The sequence below is a fragment of the Myotis yumanensis genome, unplaced genomic scaffold (genome assembly GCF_028538775.1).
Source record: "Myotis yumanensis isolate MYYU_CA2020_CCGP unplaced genomic scaffold, mMyoYum1.0.hap1 SCAF_16, whole genome shotgun sequence".
Lineage (NCBI taxonomy): Eukaryota > Metazoa > Chordata > Mammalia > Chiroptera > Vespertilionidae > Myotis > Myotis yumanensis.
This window is the reverse complement of record NW_027223767.1, coordinates 31,348,783-31,372,186: the sequence shown is the minus strand read 5'-3', so window position 1 is coordinate 31,372,186 and position 23,404 is coordinate 31,348,783. Positions and strand designations below refer to the sequence as shown.

The 23,404-nt window shown below is 35.8% G+C and overlaps 1 protein-coding gene across 3 annotated transcripts in view; it reads right to left on the bottom strand.

Moving 5' to 3' along the window:
• BCAS3 (BCAS3 microtubule associated cell migration factor) overlaps positions 1–23,404 on the bottom strand; it is a 470,653-nt gene that overhangs the window by 359,800 nt on the left and 87,449 nt on the right. For all 3 annotated transcript variants that reach the window (XM_070394364.1, XM_070394365.1, XM_070394366.1), the window contains exons 8-11: positions 20,520–20,627; positions 18,184–18,260; positions 9,601–9,677; positions 7,514–7,597 (exon numbers count right to left, since the gene is read on the bottom strand). In XM_070394364.1, coding sequence (XP_070250465.1) covers positions 7,514–7,597; positions 9,601–9,677; positions 18,184–18,260; positions 20,520–20,627 — 346 coding nt within the window. The remainder of the gene's footprint in view (positions 1–7,513; positions 7,598–9,600; positions 9,678–18,183; positions 18,261–20,519; positions 20,628–23,404) is intronic.

Here is a 23,404-nt window from a genome sequence, read left to right as displayed (position 1 = left end):
TTTTTCCAATTCTCACATTGTGAGAAAAGTTCTTATTAAAATACTTCAAATTGGAGAAACCAAGATGGCGGCATAGGTTAACGCCCGGAGTTTGCTGCCTCGAACAACCATTTCAAAAATACAACTAAAAGACGGAATGGACATCATCCAGAACCACAGGAAGGCTGGCTGAATGGAAGTTCTACAACTAGGAGGAACCGAGAATCAGAGGAGGCGCAGTGCTGAAGTAAAATACTAAGGTGTGGAGTGCGCGCAGCGCGGGCTGGTGGCTGAGGGCGTGGTTGTCTGTTTCAATCCGGAGGGAGCCTCAGACTCAGAGCTCCAGATCCGGGCGAGTCTCTAGGGACCCAGACTCAAATGGGAGAAGCAGGACTGTCTGGCTACGGTCCCTCCGAGGTTTGCAGCTGTTGCTGGGACAGAGAGGCAGAGCCCCTGGGGATGGACTGAGAGCAGCCATAACTGCTCCCTCCTCCGCCCTGTTGAACCCGTGGGACCCGCCCCGCCCAAGCCCTGCACAGAGGCATTTGCCGGATAGCCTCAGGCAAAGGCTAGATTAGCACCTCCCTAGAGGACACAAGTTCTTCCACTGCAGACACAGATGATTATCACAGCCAGTCGGCCTGGAGGTCAAATCCCTCTAATGTTAACTACAACAATCAAGGCTTAACTACAACAAGACTGCGCACAAAGACCACTAGGGGGTGTACCAAGAAAGCGTAAAAAATGGGGAGACAAAGAAACAGGACAAAACTATCAAGGGAGGATATTGAGTTCAGAACCACACTTTTGAGGTCTCTCAAGAGGCTTCTAGAGTCTGTCGATAAACTTGATGAGATGTACAGGAAATCTAATGAGACCCTCGATGTGTGATAAAGGACCATCTAGAAAGTAAGCATACACTGACTGAAATAAAGAATATTATACAGACTCCCAACAGCAGACCAGAGGAGCGCAAGAATCAAGTCAAAGATTTGAAATGCGAAGAAGTGAGAAACACCCAACCAGAAAAGCAAAATGAAAAAAGAACCCAAAAATGCGAAGATAGCGTAAGGAGCCTCTGGGACAGCTTCAAACGTACCAACATCAGAATTATAGGGGTACCAGAAGATGAGAGACAGCAAGATATTGAAAACCTATTTGAAGAAATAATGACAGAAAACTTCCCCTACCTGGTGAAAGAAATAGACTTCCAGGTCCAGGAAGCGCAGAGAACCCCAAACAAAAGGAATCCAAAGAGGACCACACCAAGACACATCATAATTAAAATGCCAAGAGCAAAAGACAAAGAGAGAATCTTAAAAGCAGCAAGAGAAAGACAGTCAGTTACCTACAAGGGACTACCCGTACGACTGTCAGCTGATTTCTCAACAGAAACTTTGCAAGCCAGAAGCGAGTGGCAAGAAATATTCAAAGTGATGAATAGCAAGAACCTACAACCAAGATTACTTTATCCAGCAAAGCTATCATTCAGAATTGAAGGTCAGATAAAGAGCTTCACAGATAAGAAAAAGCTAAAGGAGTTCATCACCACCAAACCAGTATTATATGAAATGCTGAAAGGTATCCTTTAAGAAGAGGAAGAAGAAGAAAAAGGTAAAGATACAAATTATGAACAACAAATATGCATCTATCAACAAGGGAATCTAAGAATCAAGTGAATAAATAACCTGATGTACAGAATGAACTGGTGATTATAATAGAATCAGGGACATAGAAAGGGAATGGACTGAGTATTCTTGGGGGGAAAAGGGGTGTGGGAGATGCGGGAAGAGACTGGACAAAAATCGTGCACCTATGGATGAGGACAGTGGGTGGGGAGTGAGGGCGGAGGGTGGGGTGGGAGCTGGAAGGAGGGGAGTTATGGGGGGAAAAAAGAGGAACAAATGTAATAATCTGAACAATAAAGATTTAATAATAAAAAATAATAATAATAAAAAAAAAAGAAAGTGATCATGTTTCCTGCTGAGACCCAGAGACCCAGGGTGGTATTATAAACCCAGGCAAAGCAATAACTATTTAAATTATTTCTGGGAAGAACTGGGTCCAAATAAAGCATAGAAAACAGGCTTAACCAACAGAGAAACAGTCTGCGTCAGAAGCAGAGGGACTCTAGCAGGGCAGCAAACCAGAGACCTTAAAAAAAAAAAAAAATACTTCAAATTAATTTTTAATAAAGTGACTTTCTCTTTTAAAAATAATTATGGGAAAATAAATGTGGATTTAAACCACAACTAGATTAAGTTTCAAAAAGGAAATGTATTTTCCAAAGAAATTTTCCGTTAAAACATCATAGGATTAACACTAGTACTTTATGCATTATTTTATTGTAGCTATGTTCTATGGAACCTTTACTATGAACTTGGGATTGGTTAAGGCTCTACACCAGTGGTTCCCAACCTTCCTAATGTTGTGACCCTTTAATATAGTTCCTCATGTTGTGGTGACCCCCAACCATAAAATTATTTTCGTTGCTACTTCATAACTGTAATTTTGCTACTGTAAACAATATGTAATTATATATGTGTTTTCCGATGATCTTAGGCGACCCTTGTGAAAGGGTCGTTCAACCGCCAAAGGGGCCGCGACCCATGGGTTGAGAACCGCTACTCTAAACATAAGTGATCTCTATAGATTTCCTCAACCACCTCAGTTTAAGAGAAAACTGAGGCTTCAGAAGTTAAACACAACACCTAGCCAATGACAAAGCCAGAACTTAAAACTAGGGCTATCTATCTCCTAAGCTTGAATTTAACCACTCTCCAGTATTTCCTTATAATCTATTCCTGTTACTACTTGTGATCTCACACTTCATGAATTCAGAACACACACATATACTGGGGAGGGGTGAGGGAGGAAGACAATAACACTATATTTTAATAAATACTTAAATAAATAACCACCAAAGCCATTTGCTAAATTCACGCAAAAAGATATAACTTACAGCTGACTGAAACCAGAAAAAAGCCACAAATCAATTTTAACTGTTTTGTTTAGTGCTAAAAACTCAAACTGCAGTGATTATAAAACACAGTAGCATTCCTCAATTAGCTGCAAACATTTGTTTCAATAATTCACAAGAAATGACTGACAAAGAGTCTGTTAGATTGTTAAGAAAGCCTCTGAAGGACCAACAGAATCAGGCGCCACGGTGTATTGATGTAGAAGCTAGCCAGGAAGCCTTATTAACCTCTGAGATGCTTCAGCTGATGGACTGACTCCATTAATGCTAATGGAGATGCTCCCACTTAAACGGAGCTACCCCTTTATCAAAGAAATGCCTTTCAGGTTTAAAGTCTTAGCTTGTATATCCTCCCCATTTGCCCTTGAGCTTATTATTTCATGCTCTTATACCAATGAATAGGAACAAACTAAAACAACTAGAGCACACAGAAAGTGGGAAATACTGTACCAAAGCCAACCACATTATAAACAGGAAAGTTCACATAAAAGAATTAGGAAAAAACTCAAGGATGGGGGGGACCAGGGAAGCAGGGTAGTATATTTCTTAGGCAAGGGCTCATATTACATGAAAGACTTATAGTATTTCTCATAAAAAAATAAATAATGACTACCAGTGGGGTCATGTTATTAAAATTTAACAGTCATCAAATCTGCACTTTGTATAGTAAATGACAAGATAGTATTATCTATCATAGCTTACTAACTTCCAAATAAGGTCTAATGCAGGAAGAGAGAGAGGGGTGCTAGACGTTTTCTACATTAGTAAAGACCTTTGCTTCTAGAAGAAATTTGTTTCCATGTCACATCGATGAGCACTAGTGTCCAGAAGCAATATATAATATTATTTAATAATTTTCATATATCACATTTAGATACCTAAATCACCTCACTGTGTAATTAGCCTTTTCACTAGATTTTTAGTAGAAAGGATATGTGCATACCTGATGATTTTTTCAAATACAACAAAGGTTAAGAAAAACAATTAGGAATTAAAACAATAAATCTAACTAGGCCAAATGGATATGTTAATTTAGGTAGTGTCTTCACAATCTGGGGTATCTAAACTCAAAAGTTCACTATATATATATATATCAATAATTTTAAGAGTGATCACAGAACTATCTGTAAAAAAAACTGAACGTAAGTTTATAATGAATGTGAGATAATCCACTATGACCAAAAATTCGAATCAGCATAGTACTCATTCTGTTCTGTTGCAGACAGATTTGCCAAAGGGTCACTAGGCATCTTTTAACCTTTCTCATGCCGTATCAGTTGTCCTCCCTGTCCATTAGTGCTAATGGTACTGCTCTCACAAAACCTGTTAGTTGTCATTAAGAAGTTATCAGATAACGAGAAAATAGAGGCATTTTTATTAAATCAATTTACCATACTGGGGTTAAAACACATTAAAAGGAAAACTCAACTAGGACAGTTATAGAGTAACTAGAAAATGTGGAACAAGATTTTATAAATTTATCAAAATAATCCAATTTGAACAATTTCAAAATTAAGTTTTTCCTTTATCACCACCACAGAGAATTCATCACTATTATATTATTAAGGAAAGACAAATAAATTATTTTCAAAATCAAAGGGAAAAATCTAAACGTATAAACTTTAATTTTAAGTGCTATTTGAGAACCCAGAAATTGAAAAAATAAAAAGAAAGAAAGAAAGAAAAGAAAAGAAAAAAAAAGAAAAGAAAAGAAAAAAAAAGAGTATTGCTGCATAGGAGATCCAAGTACATATTCAACTAATATATTTACATTTATAATTGCACAGTGAAAAAAGAGTAAAAAATTAAAAATTAATCCATCTACGGTTATGTAACCTCTATAAATCCACATCAGAAACTGTCAGAGAGAGAGAAATATTAATCTTTCTGAGAAAGTGATATAATGAAATGGTTGTGAATTTATTTTAAGATTAACATCTTCTTAAAGAGCATGTACTACATGACTTTTAAAATTATTTCCATGTTACATCTCAAAAAATATTATATTACATAGAAATGAAAAAAACTGGTAAGAAATAAGAAATTTTTATTTTCTATTTTCAGTGATAGTCTAGGTAAATCAGGTTAATCCTCCCAAAGAAAACAAGTAGAAAAAATTGGGGTGGGGCGGGGGGGGGGGGGGGGGTTCAACTCTGCTTGAACATATGGAGTATTTAACAAGAATGTGAAGAGTTCTTAGGTCAAAATCCAAGAGGACAAGGAAATATTTTAGGCCTAGATGCATTTGATGATTCTAGGGAGGGCTGCTAAGAGACTGAGTGGTTTTTTCGATAGACTTGGGGAACTATGTTCAAGGGGTCAATTGGGTGACCTTCCCTCCATGCCTTGGTTGGGAACCTGAGGGATACAGAATAGACAGAAGAAAGAACCAGTAGTAATGAGGTTGTCAGAGCTATTTCAGGTAAACATTATTTAAAACATTTAATTTCAATCCCTAAAATTGGATTAAAATTATCCAAGACTGACCGTGTTGCAGAACTCTGATACCATATCAAATTTGAAATTGTTTCTAAAGATTTTTGAAATAAGATCTGGCAAACCATGAGTCAAGACATTATAAGTAAGGACCAGCTAAAAAAACAAAAATACACTGAAAACGAAACCAAATATTGGAGTTATCAGAAACATACTTAAAAATAAGGGTGTTTAAACAACTTGGTAATTTGAAAAAAAATGAATTCTAGAGGATCAGAAATTATCACTATCCACTAAAATATTTCATCAATGCATATATGTTTTTGTGCATGTATTAAAATAACCATTCCCCTTTTCCCTCTAATATTAATATTATACTAACTGTGTATGATGCCAGTTGGGTACTGATATATCAGGGGGATTACATTGTAAAGTATATGATTGTGTAACCAATATGCACCCAAAACTAATGCAAATTCACATGGAATGCAAACTGTAATTTTTTTTAATTATTTAATTAAAAATATTTTAAAAGAAATGTGACTTATGTTCATAGTTATATTTTTCCTTTATTTTATAAATTTACAAACAAGAATACAAGCATTAAAAACAGGCAAATGCAATTAACAAAAATTAAACATTACCACTTTATTCAAGTGCTACTCGAAGAATTTTATACATTGCCAGAGCTGACAATGACTGTCAATTAACATCACTTTCATTGGTGACCAAGGGTCTATTAGGAATTGACTGGAGGGTGTGATCATCAACGTAATTTTTACAGTTAAATGTGGAAGATCTGAGTGTATTTCTCACAGTTTGCAATATTGAAGCATAACAAGTAGGAAGTTCGAGCTTGTTCTTTTCAAAGCATATTTAGTCTAGTCTCATCCCAGCATGTCCACTTTTAGCTACAGTTAAACAGCTTACCAGTTACTGAATAAAGCAGGTCACTTTCCTTTTATGAAAGCACACAAAAACATAATTATAGCAAAGAAGAGCTGAAAAACTGTCCTACATCACATAACTGAAAATTATTCTACATGATGATACAACGAGCTATCCTGAGGCAAGTGTATGACAGGTCAGTCTAAAAAGAACTGAATATTTGAGAAATGGACCTCTTGTAAACTAATTGAGTAACACTGAAGCTACCTAATTACTCTGTCTGAGATTTCCCTTCCTTGAAAGAACCATCATAATTCTGGCATAGCCAATGGAGAGAAGTAAGCAATTTTTTTAATAAAGATTCTGACATCTAAAATATAGAGTGCTGTAAGCATAAAAACATGCTAAAACACTTCATTGTAAGCATTTGTAATCAGTCTTGAAGTATTTTTGTATGTTTCACACAAAAACAGTGTGACCTTTGATTGCCTCCCTGTGGTTTGCTTTAAACTGTTGTTCTCTTCTGAATAGTTGTGCTTTTTATTACATGCTGTCATTTAGATTCGCTATGTCACCCCTATTATTAGAATTGTTTTGTTGTATACTTCAGAATTCAAAAGGATAGTGATTATAAAAATACCTTATAATCAGCATAAAGTTTACGAGCCATCGTCAAAATTAACCCAAGCACACACACAGAAAGAAGTCATGTGACAAACATGCAAGGGGCAGCCTGTGACTAAAAGGAACCTTAGAATGTGCCAGGGATCTGACTCAGGTTTTCTTAAAGAATACTACTTTTTTATGCCAACTAAAGATTCATAAATGTTAAAGGATGCAAAGGGATGTCAGTTTAGGTAGAATAATGCTAATCACACATAAAGAATCCAGAAGTCACTACTTAGGACGTATACAGCTTCTTTCAAAAGTGGAATTAATTACATAACAGACTTTACTCTAGCTAACAGACTTAAATATTTAAAATTGGGTAACTATAAACCCTATAATCATTACAATATAAAATAAAGTATTACTTATGAACTTTAAGAAATTAAATACCTAATCATTGAGCCACCAATTCTCATGAGACATGAAATAAGTCTGACTTACTTCTTAAGGTTATTACACTTGTGGATGAAAAGGGGAAGAGACCACCTCAATCCAATTCAGGGGAGAAACTTGATAATTACTCCAAATAATCACAACGCCCAGAGACTACTGAATACTCACTTTAGCAGCACTAATGACCGTGGCAGTATACGACTGACTGTTGTCCCCACAGGCTCCACCACGGGACTGATGACACCGAATCAACTGGAAAAAGAGGGAGAGAGAAATCAGAAAGTCATTTCTATTAAACTGTTTAACTCTACAGGCTATTAGGACAGAGCTTATTTACCATGCATTATGATGGTGGTGGGTGGAAATGTTTGTACAAGTGTATTTCATACAAACAGCCAAAAGCCCTGCTCAGACACTTTTAGCCCTTTTTATAATCTACTGGTGCCATTCAGGCCGTTCCATGCTCAAATGCGATTTTTAATTACAAGATGAATAGTTTTTAAGAATTCATAAACTCTAAAATGGTAGAATTTGGGCTCTGGCAGCCTTTCCACAAATAAAATCTAAAAACATAATCAAAGGACTTAGACATGACTTCCTAACATTAAATATTTAACATGCTAGCAAATTAGGGGTTTTGTCCTCTTAATTCCTACATAAAGATTGTAAAAGGAAATCTAAAAAAAATAGACAAAAGATTGTGCCATATTTTCATTTTCAACTGTGTCAGTGGAAAAGTGGCACAAATTACGCATAAATCAACTATGACACATATAGTAGCTATCTACTTCAGAGGGCTTACGAGTTTTACCATTAGAATGAAAAAGACATGCCCCTATTCATGTCTGATGTAAATATATCGACCTGCCAATTTTCAGAGTAAATCACTAGTTTGACAAACATGATTCTCTCATGTGCTGAGCAATAACTGGTATTAAATTCTCCACTGCTCCTACATTTCCTAAATTTGGTGGGGGGGGGGGGGGAGAAACATATATATTTATACAGTATCATTAGCCAAATTCTTACATTTACATTTGTAATGAAATAACAATAATAGAGTGTTAGAACAGCTCCATGTTGTGATACGAATTATTACAGGCCGATAGAATTCAAAAAGAACCTACCTCTCCAAATATAAAGAAACAAAAATGTTTTATATAATTTAAAACCAGGTCATTTGATAAAGATTAATATGTAAACCTTTTATTCTTTTAATCTAAAATCAAATTCTCCTTCTTCACTAACATTGTATGAAAAAACAATCCCTCAAAGCAATAACAATATCTGTATATATAAAAGACTAAGTGATTGTCGGACCATCTGACCGTGTAACCATGCTACTGGCCGGTAGGTATGACGCGCATTGACCACCAGGGGGCAGACACTCAATGCAGAAGCTGCTGAGCTGCAGTGACTTGGCAGCAGCGGGTGACACACCCCGGAACCAGAGAGAAGGGAGCCCAATTCCTCGCTGAGCCACTCGACTCCACCTTCGGCCATGGGTTATGTTGTTGTTGGGGCACTGTGGCCCCGAGTCTGGTTTACTGCATACTTGTGTTTGCGTTCCAAACCCTGTAGGACAGCAACTCTCACACTCTGGGACCCCTCGGGGGATGTCGGAGAGCCGGTTTCAGCGTGTTCCCTGCAGGCCAGGCTGAGGGACCCCACCTGCCGGAGGGACTCTGCTCACTCCACAGATGCTGGGGAGGGACCGGGAAGGTTGGCTCCAGGACATGTCAGGCCCATCTCACCCAGTCCCATCCCACCGGTCACCTTCTAATTAATTTCCTTTCAATGTGCACAAATCCATGCACTGGGTCAGTAACTAGTATATATTATAATGAAATAGTTTTGAAGGTCTGATGTGAGATATCACACTGCCACACTGAATGATTGCTTAAGTAGATAGAGTTCAAGGTCAATGGTGAGGAATTGTCCAAATGACAGGTGATCAACAGCAAATGTGGTTGTTTTAGTTAATAAAAAGAATCTATCTCACTCATTCACCCACTGCCTCGCTCATTCATTCATTCATTCACAAACATTCAAAAGAATTAAAAAAATTATCCTTCTGCTGCCTCCTGCCTTAAATGGAAGGAGAGAGAGAGGACAATTGTTGGTGTCCAACTAAAACCAAAACCAAATCAAAGAAAACAAACTAGTAAGTTAAATAGTCATCATTGGTTGGTAATCGCTTTGGAAAATTTGGGAGTGAGTGGTCCGTTACCAATAATCCAAGAGTCCTGCCTTACCTTGTTTTCTGCATAAGCCAGCCAGCGGCTCCCAAGAGCAATAGGATTCATGTTGGGCCCTGGACAAGGATAGCAGCCTGGAAAATTTCAAATGGCAATATTTAGAAATTTCTTAATAAATTTTCTGTTGATGTACCATATTTTGATGCCATTAAAACATAACAAACAAATGCTTTTTTTTTCAAGTTTCACATAAAATTACCATAATACTAGTCATGATTCTAATAGCTAAATGAGGTTTTTTATTTTTTCCTCTAGAGTTCCCCTTTGATTTTTTTACTTTATTCAAATAAGAAACAAATCTGGTAATCACTTTTCGCAAATATTGAGCATTCTATACAGTTATTCCTAGAAGAAGAGAGAGAAGCTAAGGCAAAACATTTAAAGTTTGTAAGTCTACAACTTCATAAGTCAAGCAACAATGTTTGAAGAGGCCAGAGGAAGGATACAGTTGGTTCAGGAATTTAAGGGCAAAAGACAAAGAATACATACACCTAAAAGGAAAAGAAGATACGATGCACAATTGAGGGGGTGGAGGGAGACAACCACTTAAGTATGAGGCCAAAGAGAAGAAATCCACAAAGGGTACCTCATTAGAAAGATGTCGGGGAACTATTTACATAATCGAGTCCAGCCAATAAAAAATAACAGAAAGGATTATTTTGTGGTTCTCTCCTTTCAACAAGAATAAATCACATATTCCTGGCAATGGACACCATCTATGCATAGAAACACCAATGAACTCTACTAACCAAGACACACAAAATTTAGTCAAGTATGTGATGTCTGTTGTCCTCGAGGCTCTCATCTCCCCTCCTGGCTGTGCCAATAAAGTGTCTTGAGGCTATCACCCTCATCTGTCAACTACACAAAATAATATTCCACTGTCTCACAAAACTGCTTTTTATTTTTCAACTACAGTTTGCATTTAATATGATTCTGTATTGGTTTCACGTGTGCAGCATATTGGTTAGACAATCATATACTTCACAAAGTGTACCCCTGATATTTTCAGTACCCAACTGGCATCATAGATAGTTATCACAATATTATTGACTTTTATTTCCTATACTGTACTTTACATCCCCATGACTATTCTGTAACTACCAATCTGTACTTCTCAATCGCTTCACCTTTTTCACCCAATCTCCCAACCCCTCTCCCCTCTGGCAACCATCAAGTCTGTACTCTGTATCTATGAGTCTATTTCAGTTCTCATAGAAATGCTTCAAAGGGACTAGTCGAAAGACTGCAGAATGAAAGAATGCAAAAAGCCTAACCTAAAGGACTCCTGGTTTATCATTCCAAAAGTATCTGGTTAATATTTTCACAAATGTTTTCCTCTAAAATGTACACTACAGGATCAAGCTAAGGTTATCTATTTCATAGTTTAAGTCTCAATGTGGAATCAAAATTTTTGCAATCATGAGGCAAACAAGATTTTATAACAATAACTTTTTCTTCCCATGGCTAAAATAAATAACCAAATTACATAAACATAGTATCAAAAAATAACATTTCTACATTTCAAACTGCACTGCTCACATACACGCTACCTAGCAGAAAGTCCCAGTCTATGTTATTGATCCTAAAAGACATAGAGTAATCAATGCATGATAGTTTATTCAAAAGCATACTTCTTAATAAAGAAAATTAATAAATTAGAGCATATTTATTAGGTAATGGCCAAAAAAGTTATCTATATAGAAAATTTTTTCAAATATTAAAATAGTGTGCTCACCTAAGAGCCAGATATTTTAAAGCCAATTTTGATAGAGATCTTTTTTAAATGTATATTCCATGGTTCCCTGAATTCAGAGAGCCTTGTGAGAAGCAATAGCCATCATTTTGAAAGGTTGGTGTTGCCATATGTAATACCCTTTGTAATACTTTTAGCAAAAAAAAAATAAAAATTAAAAAAATAAAATTAAATTAAAAAGAAATATCAATCAAAAAAAAAAAAAGAAAGAAAGGTTGGTGTTGCTGTGTTCACAAACACTGGATAAACCCACATTGATGTTGCTTCCATTATACACTAGTTTTCATTTTACATCCTTCAACTGCCATCTATCTTCTTTTTTTTTTTATTGATTTCAGAGAAGGCAGAGGAAGAGAGAGATAGAAACATCAATGATGAGAGGGAATCGTTGATCAGCTGCCTCCTGTACGTTGGACCGAGCCCGCAACCCAGGCATGTGCCCTTGACCAGAATCGAATGTGGGACCCTTCGGTCCGCAGGCCGACGCTCTATCTGCTGAGCCAAACCGGTTAGGGCATATCTTGAGATTTTATTGTAAAAGAAAATTTAAAAATGCCTGTTGCTATATCCACTTAATGTTAATTATGGCTAAATATTATGGGGAAAAAAACATAGGACAAAGGCCCATTAAAATAGTGCAAAACAACCCACTCTAACAAATAGTATGTATCATTTAAATAAAAGATTTTATTTCTATACTCCCATTGAGTAAACTAATCTTACTCATACAAAAATGTGCTTTTATATATGTGCATGCTTATATTCCACAGACATTTTTAGAGCTAGAGAAAGGAGTATAGGTATGGCGCATAAGAAAGTTTTCCCCTTTTCAATGTCGTTAAATCAATAAAGAATATTGCCCTAACCAGTTTGGTTCAGTGGATAGAGCGTCGGCCTGCAGACTCAAAGGTCCCAGGTTCGATTCCAGTCGAGGGCATGTACCTTGGTTGCGGGCACATCTCCAGTAGGAGGTGTGCAGGAGGCAGCTGATGGATGTTTCTCTCTCATCAGTGTTTCTAACTATCCCTCTTCTTTCCTCTCTGTAAAAAAATCAATAAAATATATATTTTAAATAAAGAATATTTAATTGTGGCATTATATAAGAGGTAGCGAATCTCCTGAAATTTAAAGTCAACATAATCTAACTCTCAATTCTAATAGCCATTTTGCCTCACTAGATCCTAATAAGTATATATTCTCCTTTCTAAAACAAAAGCATAGTACGGAAAAAATATAGTTAACAATTCATTTTACTTTTAGAGTCAAGGTTTTTAGAAACTCAGTGGACCTCAAGAGTTACAGTGTATTGGGATAAAAGCAAATTGTTTTTCTGCTCTTCAAAAACATTTTACAGCTGGAATCAGCAGAACATCAGCCACTCAGCACTATCCCAACTTTATAAGCATGACTCCTTTAAAGATTAACTGTTGCCTCCAGCTAAACTTTGAAAACAAGTGAAAGGGGGGGAAACCAAGCCACTAAAATATTAGGACTAACTCTAACAAGTTTACAATGTTTGTGAACAAAGTAAAGAAGAACCAGATATTTAAAAACTTGGGTTTCTAAATTTAAATAAAGATAAAATTCAATAAAAGCATAATAAATGAAGATTCTTCCATTATTAGAGTAATTAGAAAGGCACAAGACATACATTTTAGAGGGCATCCTCCCAGAAGGTGGTCCTAATGGAGAGTTCGCCTGAACTCATTTTGAAAACCAAAGAGTTTAACCACTCTCTGTAACACTCTGCCTTATTTTTCTTGGTAAGAATAACGCAAAAGAGTTCAGACCTTTGTGGGGGCAGGGAGAATCTGATGTCTGCATTTATGGTCAACTGACTTTCAACAAGGATACAAAGGCAAGTCAATGAGGAAAGAATAATTTTTTCAACAAATGATGGGTCACCTGGATATCCATGTGCAAAAGAATTAAACTGAACCTTGACCTCACACAGCATACGAAAATTAACTGTAAATGAATCAAAGACATATAAAAACATATATACATAAATCATAGACACAGACCACAGTGTGGTGATCGCCAGAGGAGAGGGAAGGGTGGGCTGGGTGGAGATGGCAAAAGGGGTGGGGTTGGGATGGAGACATCTTCATTAATGTCAACAATAAAAATAAAGTTAAAAATGAAAAAGCTAAAAGTATTAACCTCTGTAACAAAATATAGTGGTAAATCTGCATAATCTTAGGTTAGGCAATGCTTTCTTAGATATGACACCAAAAATAAGTGATAAAAAAAATAGATAAATCGAACTTCATCAAAACGAAAACTTTTGTGCCTCAAAGGACACCACCAAGAAAGACAAAAGACAATTCACAGAAGTGGAGTTTTGCAAAACATGTACCTGATAACTGACTACACCTAGAATATAAACAGAACTATGATAATGAGGAAAATACAACTCAATATAAAATTTAACAAAGAAGATATAAGATGGCAAACAAGCCATGAAAAGATGCTCAACATCACTAGCCATCGGGGAAATGCAAATTAAAACTAGAATCAAATACCACTTCATGAGACCCTAATAGAATGGCTATAGTCAAAGAAACAATAACGATCGTCAGCGTCAATGTGGAGAAATTGGACCCTCAGACACTGCTGGTGGTGATGTAAAATGTTGCAATCACTCTGCCTGGCAGCTCTTCAAATTGAGAAGGATAGAATTACCATATGACCAAGCAATTTGACTCCTAGGTCCATACCCAAGAGAAATGAAAATGCATGTCCACACAAATACTTATATCCAAAAGAAATGAAAAAATATTTCCCCATAAAAACCTTTCACTCAAAAAAAGCATTAGTCATAATAGCCCGAAAATGGAAACTAAAGGTCCATCAATTGATAAATAGACAAAATGTGTAATTAAACATACTATTATTCAGCAATAAAAAAAATTAAGAATAACATTCCATCATCTGAACATACCAGTTTATCTGTCCACTCACCCACTAAAGAACAACCTGGTGGCTTCTACATTTTGGCAATGTGAATAAAGCTGCTATAAATACCATGGGCATGTTTTTTAAGTGGACATAAGTTTTCAACTCCTTTACGTAAATGCCCATTGACAGATAAATGTCTAGTTTTATGAGAAACTATCAAACTGTCCATTAGAGTGGTTGTACTATTTTGCATTACCAGGAGCAATATATGAGATTTCCTATTGCTCTACATCTTTGTCAGCATTTGGTGCTATCAAATAGTCGGCATTTTGGCTTTGTCTAATAATATGTTGGCATCTCATTGTTGTTGTTTTTGTTTAAATATGATTTTATTGATTTTTTTAAAGTGAGAAACTAAGGGAGAGAGATAGTGAGATACAAAGATCCATGAGAGAGGAACATCAATAGGCTGCCTCCTGCACGCCCCCATACTGGGGATTGAGCCTGCAACCCATGCATGTGCCCTGACCAGGAATCCAACCATTGACCTCCTGGTTCATGGGTCCATGCACAATCACTAAGCCTCACCAGCCAGGCTGTTTAAATTTAAATTTCACTGATGAACTACCACTGAGAGAATATTTTCATATGTTTATTTGCCATCTGAATCTTCTTTTTTCTATTTAAGGTCTTTGAACCATTTTTTAATCAGTTTGTTTTCTTCCTGTTGAATTTTCAGAGTCTATGTATAGTCTGGATAACGGTCCTTTATTAGATGTGTCTCCTACAAATATTTTCTCCTAGTCTGTGGCTGGTCATCTCATTCTATTGACAATGTATTTTACAGAGCAGAAGTTGTTAATTGCAATGAAGTCCACCTTATCAATTATTTATTTCATGAATTGTGCCTTTGGTGTTGCATCTAAAAAGCCATCACCATACCCAAAGTCATCTAGGTTTTCTCCTGTTATAGTCTATACATTTATACTTTTGTGTATTGCACTTATAATTAATTTTAATTTTTATGAAGGATATAAGGTCTATATCTAGATTCAGTTTTTGGCACATGAATGTCCACTTGACCCAGAACCTTTTGTTGAAGATATCTTTGCTCCATTGTACTACCTTTGCTTATTTGTCAAAGATCTATGTCTGTACTCTCTATTCTGTCCTGCTGATACATCTGTCTATTCTTTTGCCAATGTCAACACCAAAATTGAACCCTAAGACAAACTACTGGCATTATATGTTTTATGGATTGGATAAATGTATGCTGACATATATCCATCATTGTAATATGATAGAGTATTTTCACTGCCCTACAAATTCTCTGCACCTATTTATCATTTCTGCCCTCTCCATTCCCCCAGCAGCCACTGATCTTTTAACTATCTCCATATCTTTGCCCTTACGCATCCATAGACTTTTCCTGAAAGTATAGGTAAAATTTTATGTTTAGCTTTTCTTAACATTATCTCATAAGCATTTTACATATTTCCATGAAAGTATCATGAAAATAAAATAATTATACATGCTAATTTTAAAAAAGAAACATCACGAGTTGAAGAGTATTGCCATTATAAGGCTAAACAGGTGGGAATAATGTGCAGAGAATAAGAAAGCCTTAAGTGATTTCATTGCACATATTCACGGAGTGTCCACTATGTATCAGGCACCAGGCTATGAAAACACCATGGCAGCCTAGTCCATCGTATATAAATGGGAAATCAAAAGAAGAGAGATAGATTTGACTTTTACCTTTAGCTGGACTGAGTTCTCACATTAACATTCCAAACCTTTCTTAGATAATTTGCAAATTTGCCTCTAAACATTAAAGAAAAAAATCTATTTCAAAAATTAAAAATAACTGTGCATTTTTAAGATCCTTTAAATGCATTCCTTACATTTCTTATTCATCATGAACATATATGAAGAACACATCTTAATACTAAGAAATGACATTAGGACTTTAAGGAATACATGTTCCTCCTCCAAGTAAAAATGGAGGCCAATGGAAAGAGTCACTTACTTACTATATAATCCTTTGCTCTCTCTCTGGAGAATTCCTATCTACTTTTCAATTTAAGCACACTGGAAATGACTGCTAATGACACCTATCAGTCCTTGTCTTTTGTTTTCTTAATCATACATGGGTTTTAGATTTCCACATCAGACAGCTGCTCAGGGCCACCTTTTCTGTATAGCCAAAGACAAAGGTGTCTCCTTTCTCATCATACTGGCTGTGTTCCCTTTCCAGTTCTCTATCAGCTCTCTTTACCTGATCCTTCTCCCCTTTGGCACAAATTCCCAAGATGCTTTCTCTGATGGACACAGCTGTCTCTACTAATTTTACAGTCCCGATTCATACATAACTAAGGTACTCACAATTGTATTACACAAGAGCTTTTCAAAGTATTTTAGAAATTAAATGCTTGCATGATCAAAACGATAGCCTCATAGCCCAATGGAACAGAACTGAGAATTGAGAAACAAACCTACATGTGTATGGGCAACCAATTTTCAACAAAGGAGCCAAAAACACACAATGGAGAAAACAAATGGTGCTGCAAAAATGAGAAGGTCACATGCAAAAGAATGAAACTAGACTATCTGCCACCATACACAAAAATTAACTCAAAATGGATCAAGGACCTAAGTATTAGATCCCATGAGAAAATAAAACACATAGAAAAAAAACATAGGTAGTAAACTTTTGGATCTTGGTGTCACAGAGGACTTTATAAATTTGACTCCCAAAGGCAGGGAAGTTAAAGCAAAAATATGAAAAGATGTTCAAATTTACTGGCTATAAGGGAAATGCAAATGAAAACCACAGTGAGATATCCCCTCAACACGTGTCAGAATAGCTATTATGAGAAAGTCAACACACAACAAGTTGCCGAAGATGTGAAGAAAAGGAAACTCTCATGCGCTATTGGTGGAATTGTAAGTTGGTATAGCCACTATGAAAAATAGTATGGTGATTCCTCAAAATTTTTAAATCAGAACTATCATAACACTCAGCAATTCTACTTCTGGGCATTTATTCAAAGAAAATGAAAACACATTTGAAAATTATATGCATCCCTATGTTCACTGCAATATTATTTATCATCACCAAGACATGGAAACAGCCTAGATATCCATGCTAATTTTTTAAAAAAAGATAAATGGATAAAGAAACGTGATACACACACAGAGAGAGACACAGACACAGACACACAATGAAATATTACTTAGCCATTAAAAAAAAAATCTTAACCATCTGTGACAACATGGATATTATGCTAAGTGAAATAGACAGAGACAGACAAAAACTACCATCTTACTAGACTACAGTAGAAAAAAAATTCTAACTCCAGACTTCCTTCAGAATCAATTCTTGCTGGAATTTTCATCCTTCTAGCCTGCCCTACAAATCTTAGTCTTGTCTATTACGTTTTTAAAAAAATCCCTCTCCCTCTCTACCCGTGTGTGTAGATTCTATGCTTATTTCTGCACTTCTGGGCAGTAGTAGAAGTCTGAGGATGTGGGGAAAAGGAGGAGGGAGAAAGATAGGCTCACACATTTCACCCGGGTGTGGGCAAGAAGGGGTCAATGTGGAGGGAGAAAGAGACATCTGCAATATTTTCAACAATAAAGATAAAATTTCTTTAAATTCCTCATGTGTGATAATACAGTTACCTCATGTATGTTATGATAATTAATTAAACAACTGCTTTAAAAGTACAACATAGCTACATGAGGAGAATATATAAGAAGAAACTGAAGCAATCTAGTACAAGGCTTGCTTAGTAATATGTGGAAAACGTATTGTGAGTTGAAAATTCATACCCTAAAATTATAGTACTAAATAAGACATCAACAGAAATATAGGAATATCCTAATAATTGAATCCCAGGAAATATCAAATTGGTACATACTTGTGACAAAAAACTTTTTTGTGAAAGTACAGCTATCAAAGGCAGCAATTTTTTCCTGCAAGACTACGACGAGGATCCTAAAATTAGAAAGAAAAAAATTTTAAAATATGATGTGAAAGTCTATAGAATCATAAATAAGTTAAATCATCTAGATGTAAACAAGTAACTATCTTTAAAACTTTAATAAAATCAAGCATTTCTTATACAATTTAGGCTAGAAATATGTCTCATAAAAGGCAAAAATATAACCACAAAACCCTTAATAATCAAGATAGATATTAGAGGAATAAAAGTGACAGAGAACCAACTACATCTCAAAAAAATTTTTCCTCTGAACAAAATTTTGTCTCCGCTTATTATAAATCAAATAAATCTATGTTCATTAAGAATGTATGAGATCAATAAATTGCTGGCTATTTACTAAAAGTATTTTTCCACTTCTTGCTCAAAGTCATGGAATTGAACATAAAATGGATTTATCTAATTTGTCACTTAAAATTATTGCTGAATTTCCCAACACAAAAGCAAAAAAAAAAAAAAAACCTCAGACAACTATTATTCAGGGTACATGAGTCATTTCTGATTGACTCAATATATTAAAAGTTAATCAGACTCCGTATGAACTATAGGTTCTCCCAGAGATTTACAAATGATTAGGAAAATAATTTAGTTACAAATTTTCTTAAACTGAAATTCCTAAAATACATCCCAAATAAAGTTATATTACAAACTACATTTTAGAGCTGTTCCTTACAAAGACATTAACAGGCAAATTTCAAAGTTTTTAAAAATCAAATAAAGATTATAATGATTGGCAAGTATTTAACATACTCAATGTCTTTGAATAATTTGATATGTCATAGTATAATTACATTATCCCAAGAATAAGGTATTCCTCCTATCTATAATAATAAAAGTGTGATATGCTAATTACACTGGATGTCTTTCCTACTGATCTTCCCTACCGGGTGAAGCCGGGGCTGCGAGGGCAGCCCACATCGTGGGCTGCCAGCAGCCAGAGGGAAGCCCAGGGCCAGGGTGCCAGAGGGAAGCCGGTGCCGACAGCCAGGGGAAGGAAGGCCTACTCTTGTACAAATTTTGTGCATCAGGCCTCAAGTTTCCTATAATTTTGAGTTTGATATTACTGAAGTCGAAATATGCATAACAATTAGACCTTCAATATGAATTGTATACTATCACTGAGTAGTTTTTCTTTGCCTGTTTCTTACATTCAAATGCTTTTACATTAATATCAAAGCCAATGTGTTCTTTATATTTATCGCTCATGTCTACCCTTCCTATTACATTCAACCTTTCTGAGTCACTTTCTGAAATATTTCTTTAAAATCTAACCTAAATCTTTTATTATAAAATTTATTTTATGTTGACACAGCACAAAATATTTAATTTTCCATGTTCTGTGTGTTTGCTCTTTAATGCAATGGAAGAACTATACTTTGCACCCATGACCTTGATCAAGACATTTATGATCGTAGGGCTTCAATTTGCTCAATTGTAAAAGTAAAGTATTGAGTAACAGAAGATTCTTAGGGTCCCTTTCTCCTTCAATGTTTTGTACTTAAAATAAAATTAATTCTTCATTATTACTAGGTCAGGCGGAAGTTCAACCCAGATCTGAAAATTTTCCCAGAGAATTTAACAAAACAGATCTTAATGAAGGGAAACATTATCTCAATTGTAGTCTTAAGGAATAAGGAAAAAAAAATCTTTTTTTGCATTCACAGTGCTAAAAGGAAAATACATTTCATAAACCAATAAACACAGAAGTACATACATAATAAATACTAAAAAGTTAAGTGATACATATAAAGTCATTTCTCATAACCTTTATATGTTTGCTCAGATACTTTCTATTCTTTTCCATTTCATTTTTAAAATACTGGTTACAATTCACTAAATTTAATTCAAAATTCACTAATGAGTCAAGACTAAAAATTTGAAAACATTTGTTAAGAAATCTTAAGAGCTACTCCATTTAGCACAGGGGTCCTCAAACTATGGCCCGCGGGCCACATGCAAATACAAATATTGTATTTGTTCCCATTTTGTTTTTTTACTTCAAAATAAGATATGTGCAGTATGCATAGGAATTTGTTCATAGTTTTTTTTAAAACTATAGTCCGGCCCTCCAACGGTCTGAGGGACAGTGAACTGGCCCCCTGTTTAAAAAGTTTGAGGACCCCTGATTTAGCAGAATTCAAAAGGTGTTTTTGCAATTTAAAAAAATCAAAGATAGTCAATTATATTGGCAGGGCTCCACATGCCCAGAAGATATGTTACTTTGTAAAAGAAATACATGAAAAAAAAATGCTTACCGCTTATTGCAATGAAGATCATAGATAGGAGTTTTAAACTGAATGGACTTGACCATTTCCCCAGTACGAAGTGAATACAGATCAACACAACAGTAAGGTGGGCTAGTGCTAAAAAAAAAAAAAAAAAAAAGACAAATGTCATTAGTTTTCACAAGGTAGGATGGCCAGTAAACTCTATATTTTCTGGATGAAAAGGTGAAGAGCTTGAGAAATACAGATTGGTAGTTACAAAATAGTCATGGGAATGTAAAGTATAACAAAGGAAATATAGTCAATAATATCGTAATGTCTTTGTATGGGACTATGTGGGTACTAGAAATATCAGGGAAACACTTTGTAAAGTATATGAGTGTCTAGCTACTATGCCATACACCTGAAACCAATACAAAATAATACTGAATATAAACTATAAATGAAAAAAATGTTAATTTAAAAAAATGTTAGTAAGAATGTAGAGAAAGGGGAACCCTTTTGCACTGTTGGTGGGAACGGGAACTAGTGCAACCACTATGGAAAACAGTATGAAGGTTCCTCAAAAAATCTGTAATTTGTCCTAGCCGGTTTGGCTCAGTGGATAGAGCGTCAGCCTACACACTGGAGGGTCCCAGCTCGATTCCGGTCAAGGGCACATGCTTGGATGTGGGCTCCATCCCCAGTGTGGGGGGGAGGGAAGAGAGGGGAGGCAGCCAATCGATGATTCTCTCACATCATTGATGTTTCTATCTCTCTCCCTCTCCCTTCCTCTCTGAAATCAATAAAAAATTGTAATTTGTTATTCATAATAACAAAAACAGTTAAGTGTTGATCAATAAAGGAATGGATATATTGTGATATATTAATGTAATAGAATGCTTCTAGAATATTACTCAGCAATTTTAAAAAAATAAACTATCCACACAATAGAGATGAACCTCAAACCATTATGAAGTAAAAAAAAAAAAAAAAAGTCAAGACATAAAAGTTTACATACTGTGTGAGCCCCTTCCAATGAAAAACTAGAAAGGCAAAACTATAATAGGAAGCATATCAGTGGTTGCCAGAGACCAGGGAAGAAGGAAAACTATATAGTATAAAGTGGCATGAGAAATTTTTGGGGGTGTGATAGAAATACTGTTGTGTCGTGATTATACTGGGTATTCACACAACTGTATACAATTGGCAAAACTGGGTCGGGGAAGGGGAAATCTAGTAAAACTTCAACTTCAATCTCTAAAATTAACACAAGGCAAAAACTCTTCTCTTAATGTTCCCAATAATTAAACTAATCTTCTGCTGAGAAGCAATGAGTTAATAATGAATGAAATTTAACATTTTGCCAGACCAGCTGGGAAGTAAAAAACAGCTTGTCACCTTCAATTAGCAGCTCATTACAGCTACTGGTACATAGAAACTTGAATTCTGATCATTTCACTGACATCATACATTGTCACAACTGAGGTTGTTCCTGCAGAAAGCCTCCCATTGAGGTAGACAAAACTGCAATGAAGGCCATTTAGAGTTGACTTAACAAGACTTGATAGAACTAAAAATTCTATTGGTATGTGCAAAACCCCGCTTAGTAAGTGCCTAATAGAATAAAGATAACTCTTTAAAATAAGAGTTTTCAGAAAGTCACACATTCATAAAGGAGTCACACATTCTGTCAATAACACAACTGTGTACACGCTTGGCATATCCTTTTGTTCTCTACTTTCTTTTCAAAAGCCTTGACCATTTCCCTGGGACACAGTTCAAGACAATCTTAATTTTCCTCATGGGTAGGCTGACGAGAAAGCTCTCCATAACATCAGCAGTAAATGCAGACATGACATACAAGGCTTTTACTTTGTACTCTCATATATAATAAACAGTGACCCAGAAAATAAGACAATTAAAATTAGGTATCAGCAGAATGAAAAAAATAAAGAAAAATTAAAACAGCTTATGATCAACTCTGTCAAATCAATTAAGCTTAACCAACTTATAGAAGACTCCACCCAACAAAAGCAGAATACACTTTCTTCTGAAATGCTCACAATTATATTTAAGCACTAGAGGCCCAATGCACGAAATTCGTGCAAGAGGCTCGGCCCTCGCAGCCCTAGCTCTATCTGGAAGGTCGTCCAGACAGTTGTCCAGAATGTCATCAGGATGGTCGTTTGGCTGTTCGGTCTAATTAGCATATTAGCTCTTTATTATATAGGATAGGATGGGCACTTGTGATCTATTCCATTATATCACACTCAAAAGTTACAAACTTTAAAAATCTATCTATCTAGTTAAAAGTCCTCCTAAACCATGTATCTTTGATCATTTATTCCAGTTTCAGAATCTATCAATGACACCCGCCCTAGCTGGTTTGGCTCAGTGGATAAAGCATCAGCCTGCGGACTGAAGGGTCCCAGGTTCGATTCCAGTCAAGGACATATGCCTGGTTGCAGGCTCAATCCCTAGTTGGTGGTGCGCAGGAGAAAGCCAATCACTGATTCTCTCTCATCATTGATGCTTCTCTCTCTCTCTCTCTCCCAATCCCTTCCTCTCTGAATCAATAAAAATATATTTTTTAAATGACACCCCATTGTCACAGAATAAATGTCAACTTTTTGTCTAAGCAAATAAGACCCCCGTAATAGGGACCAAATTGTTTTAAATATTTAGTGTACATTTTCTTCTTGTACTCTAGTTCATATATCATTAGTGACTATTTTTTTTAAATGGTTTTATTGATATTAGAGAGAGAGGAAGAGAAAGGGACAGAGAGACAGAAACATCGATGAGAGAGGAACATCGTCAATCAGCTGCCTCCTCTATGCCCTCACCAGGGACCAAGCCTACAACCCAGGCATGTGCCCTAAAAGGGAATCCAATTGTCAACCTCCTGGTTTCTGGGTCGATGCTCAACTGCT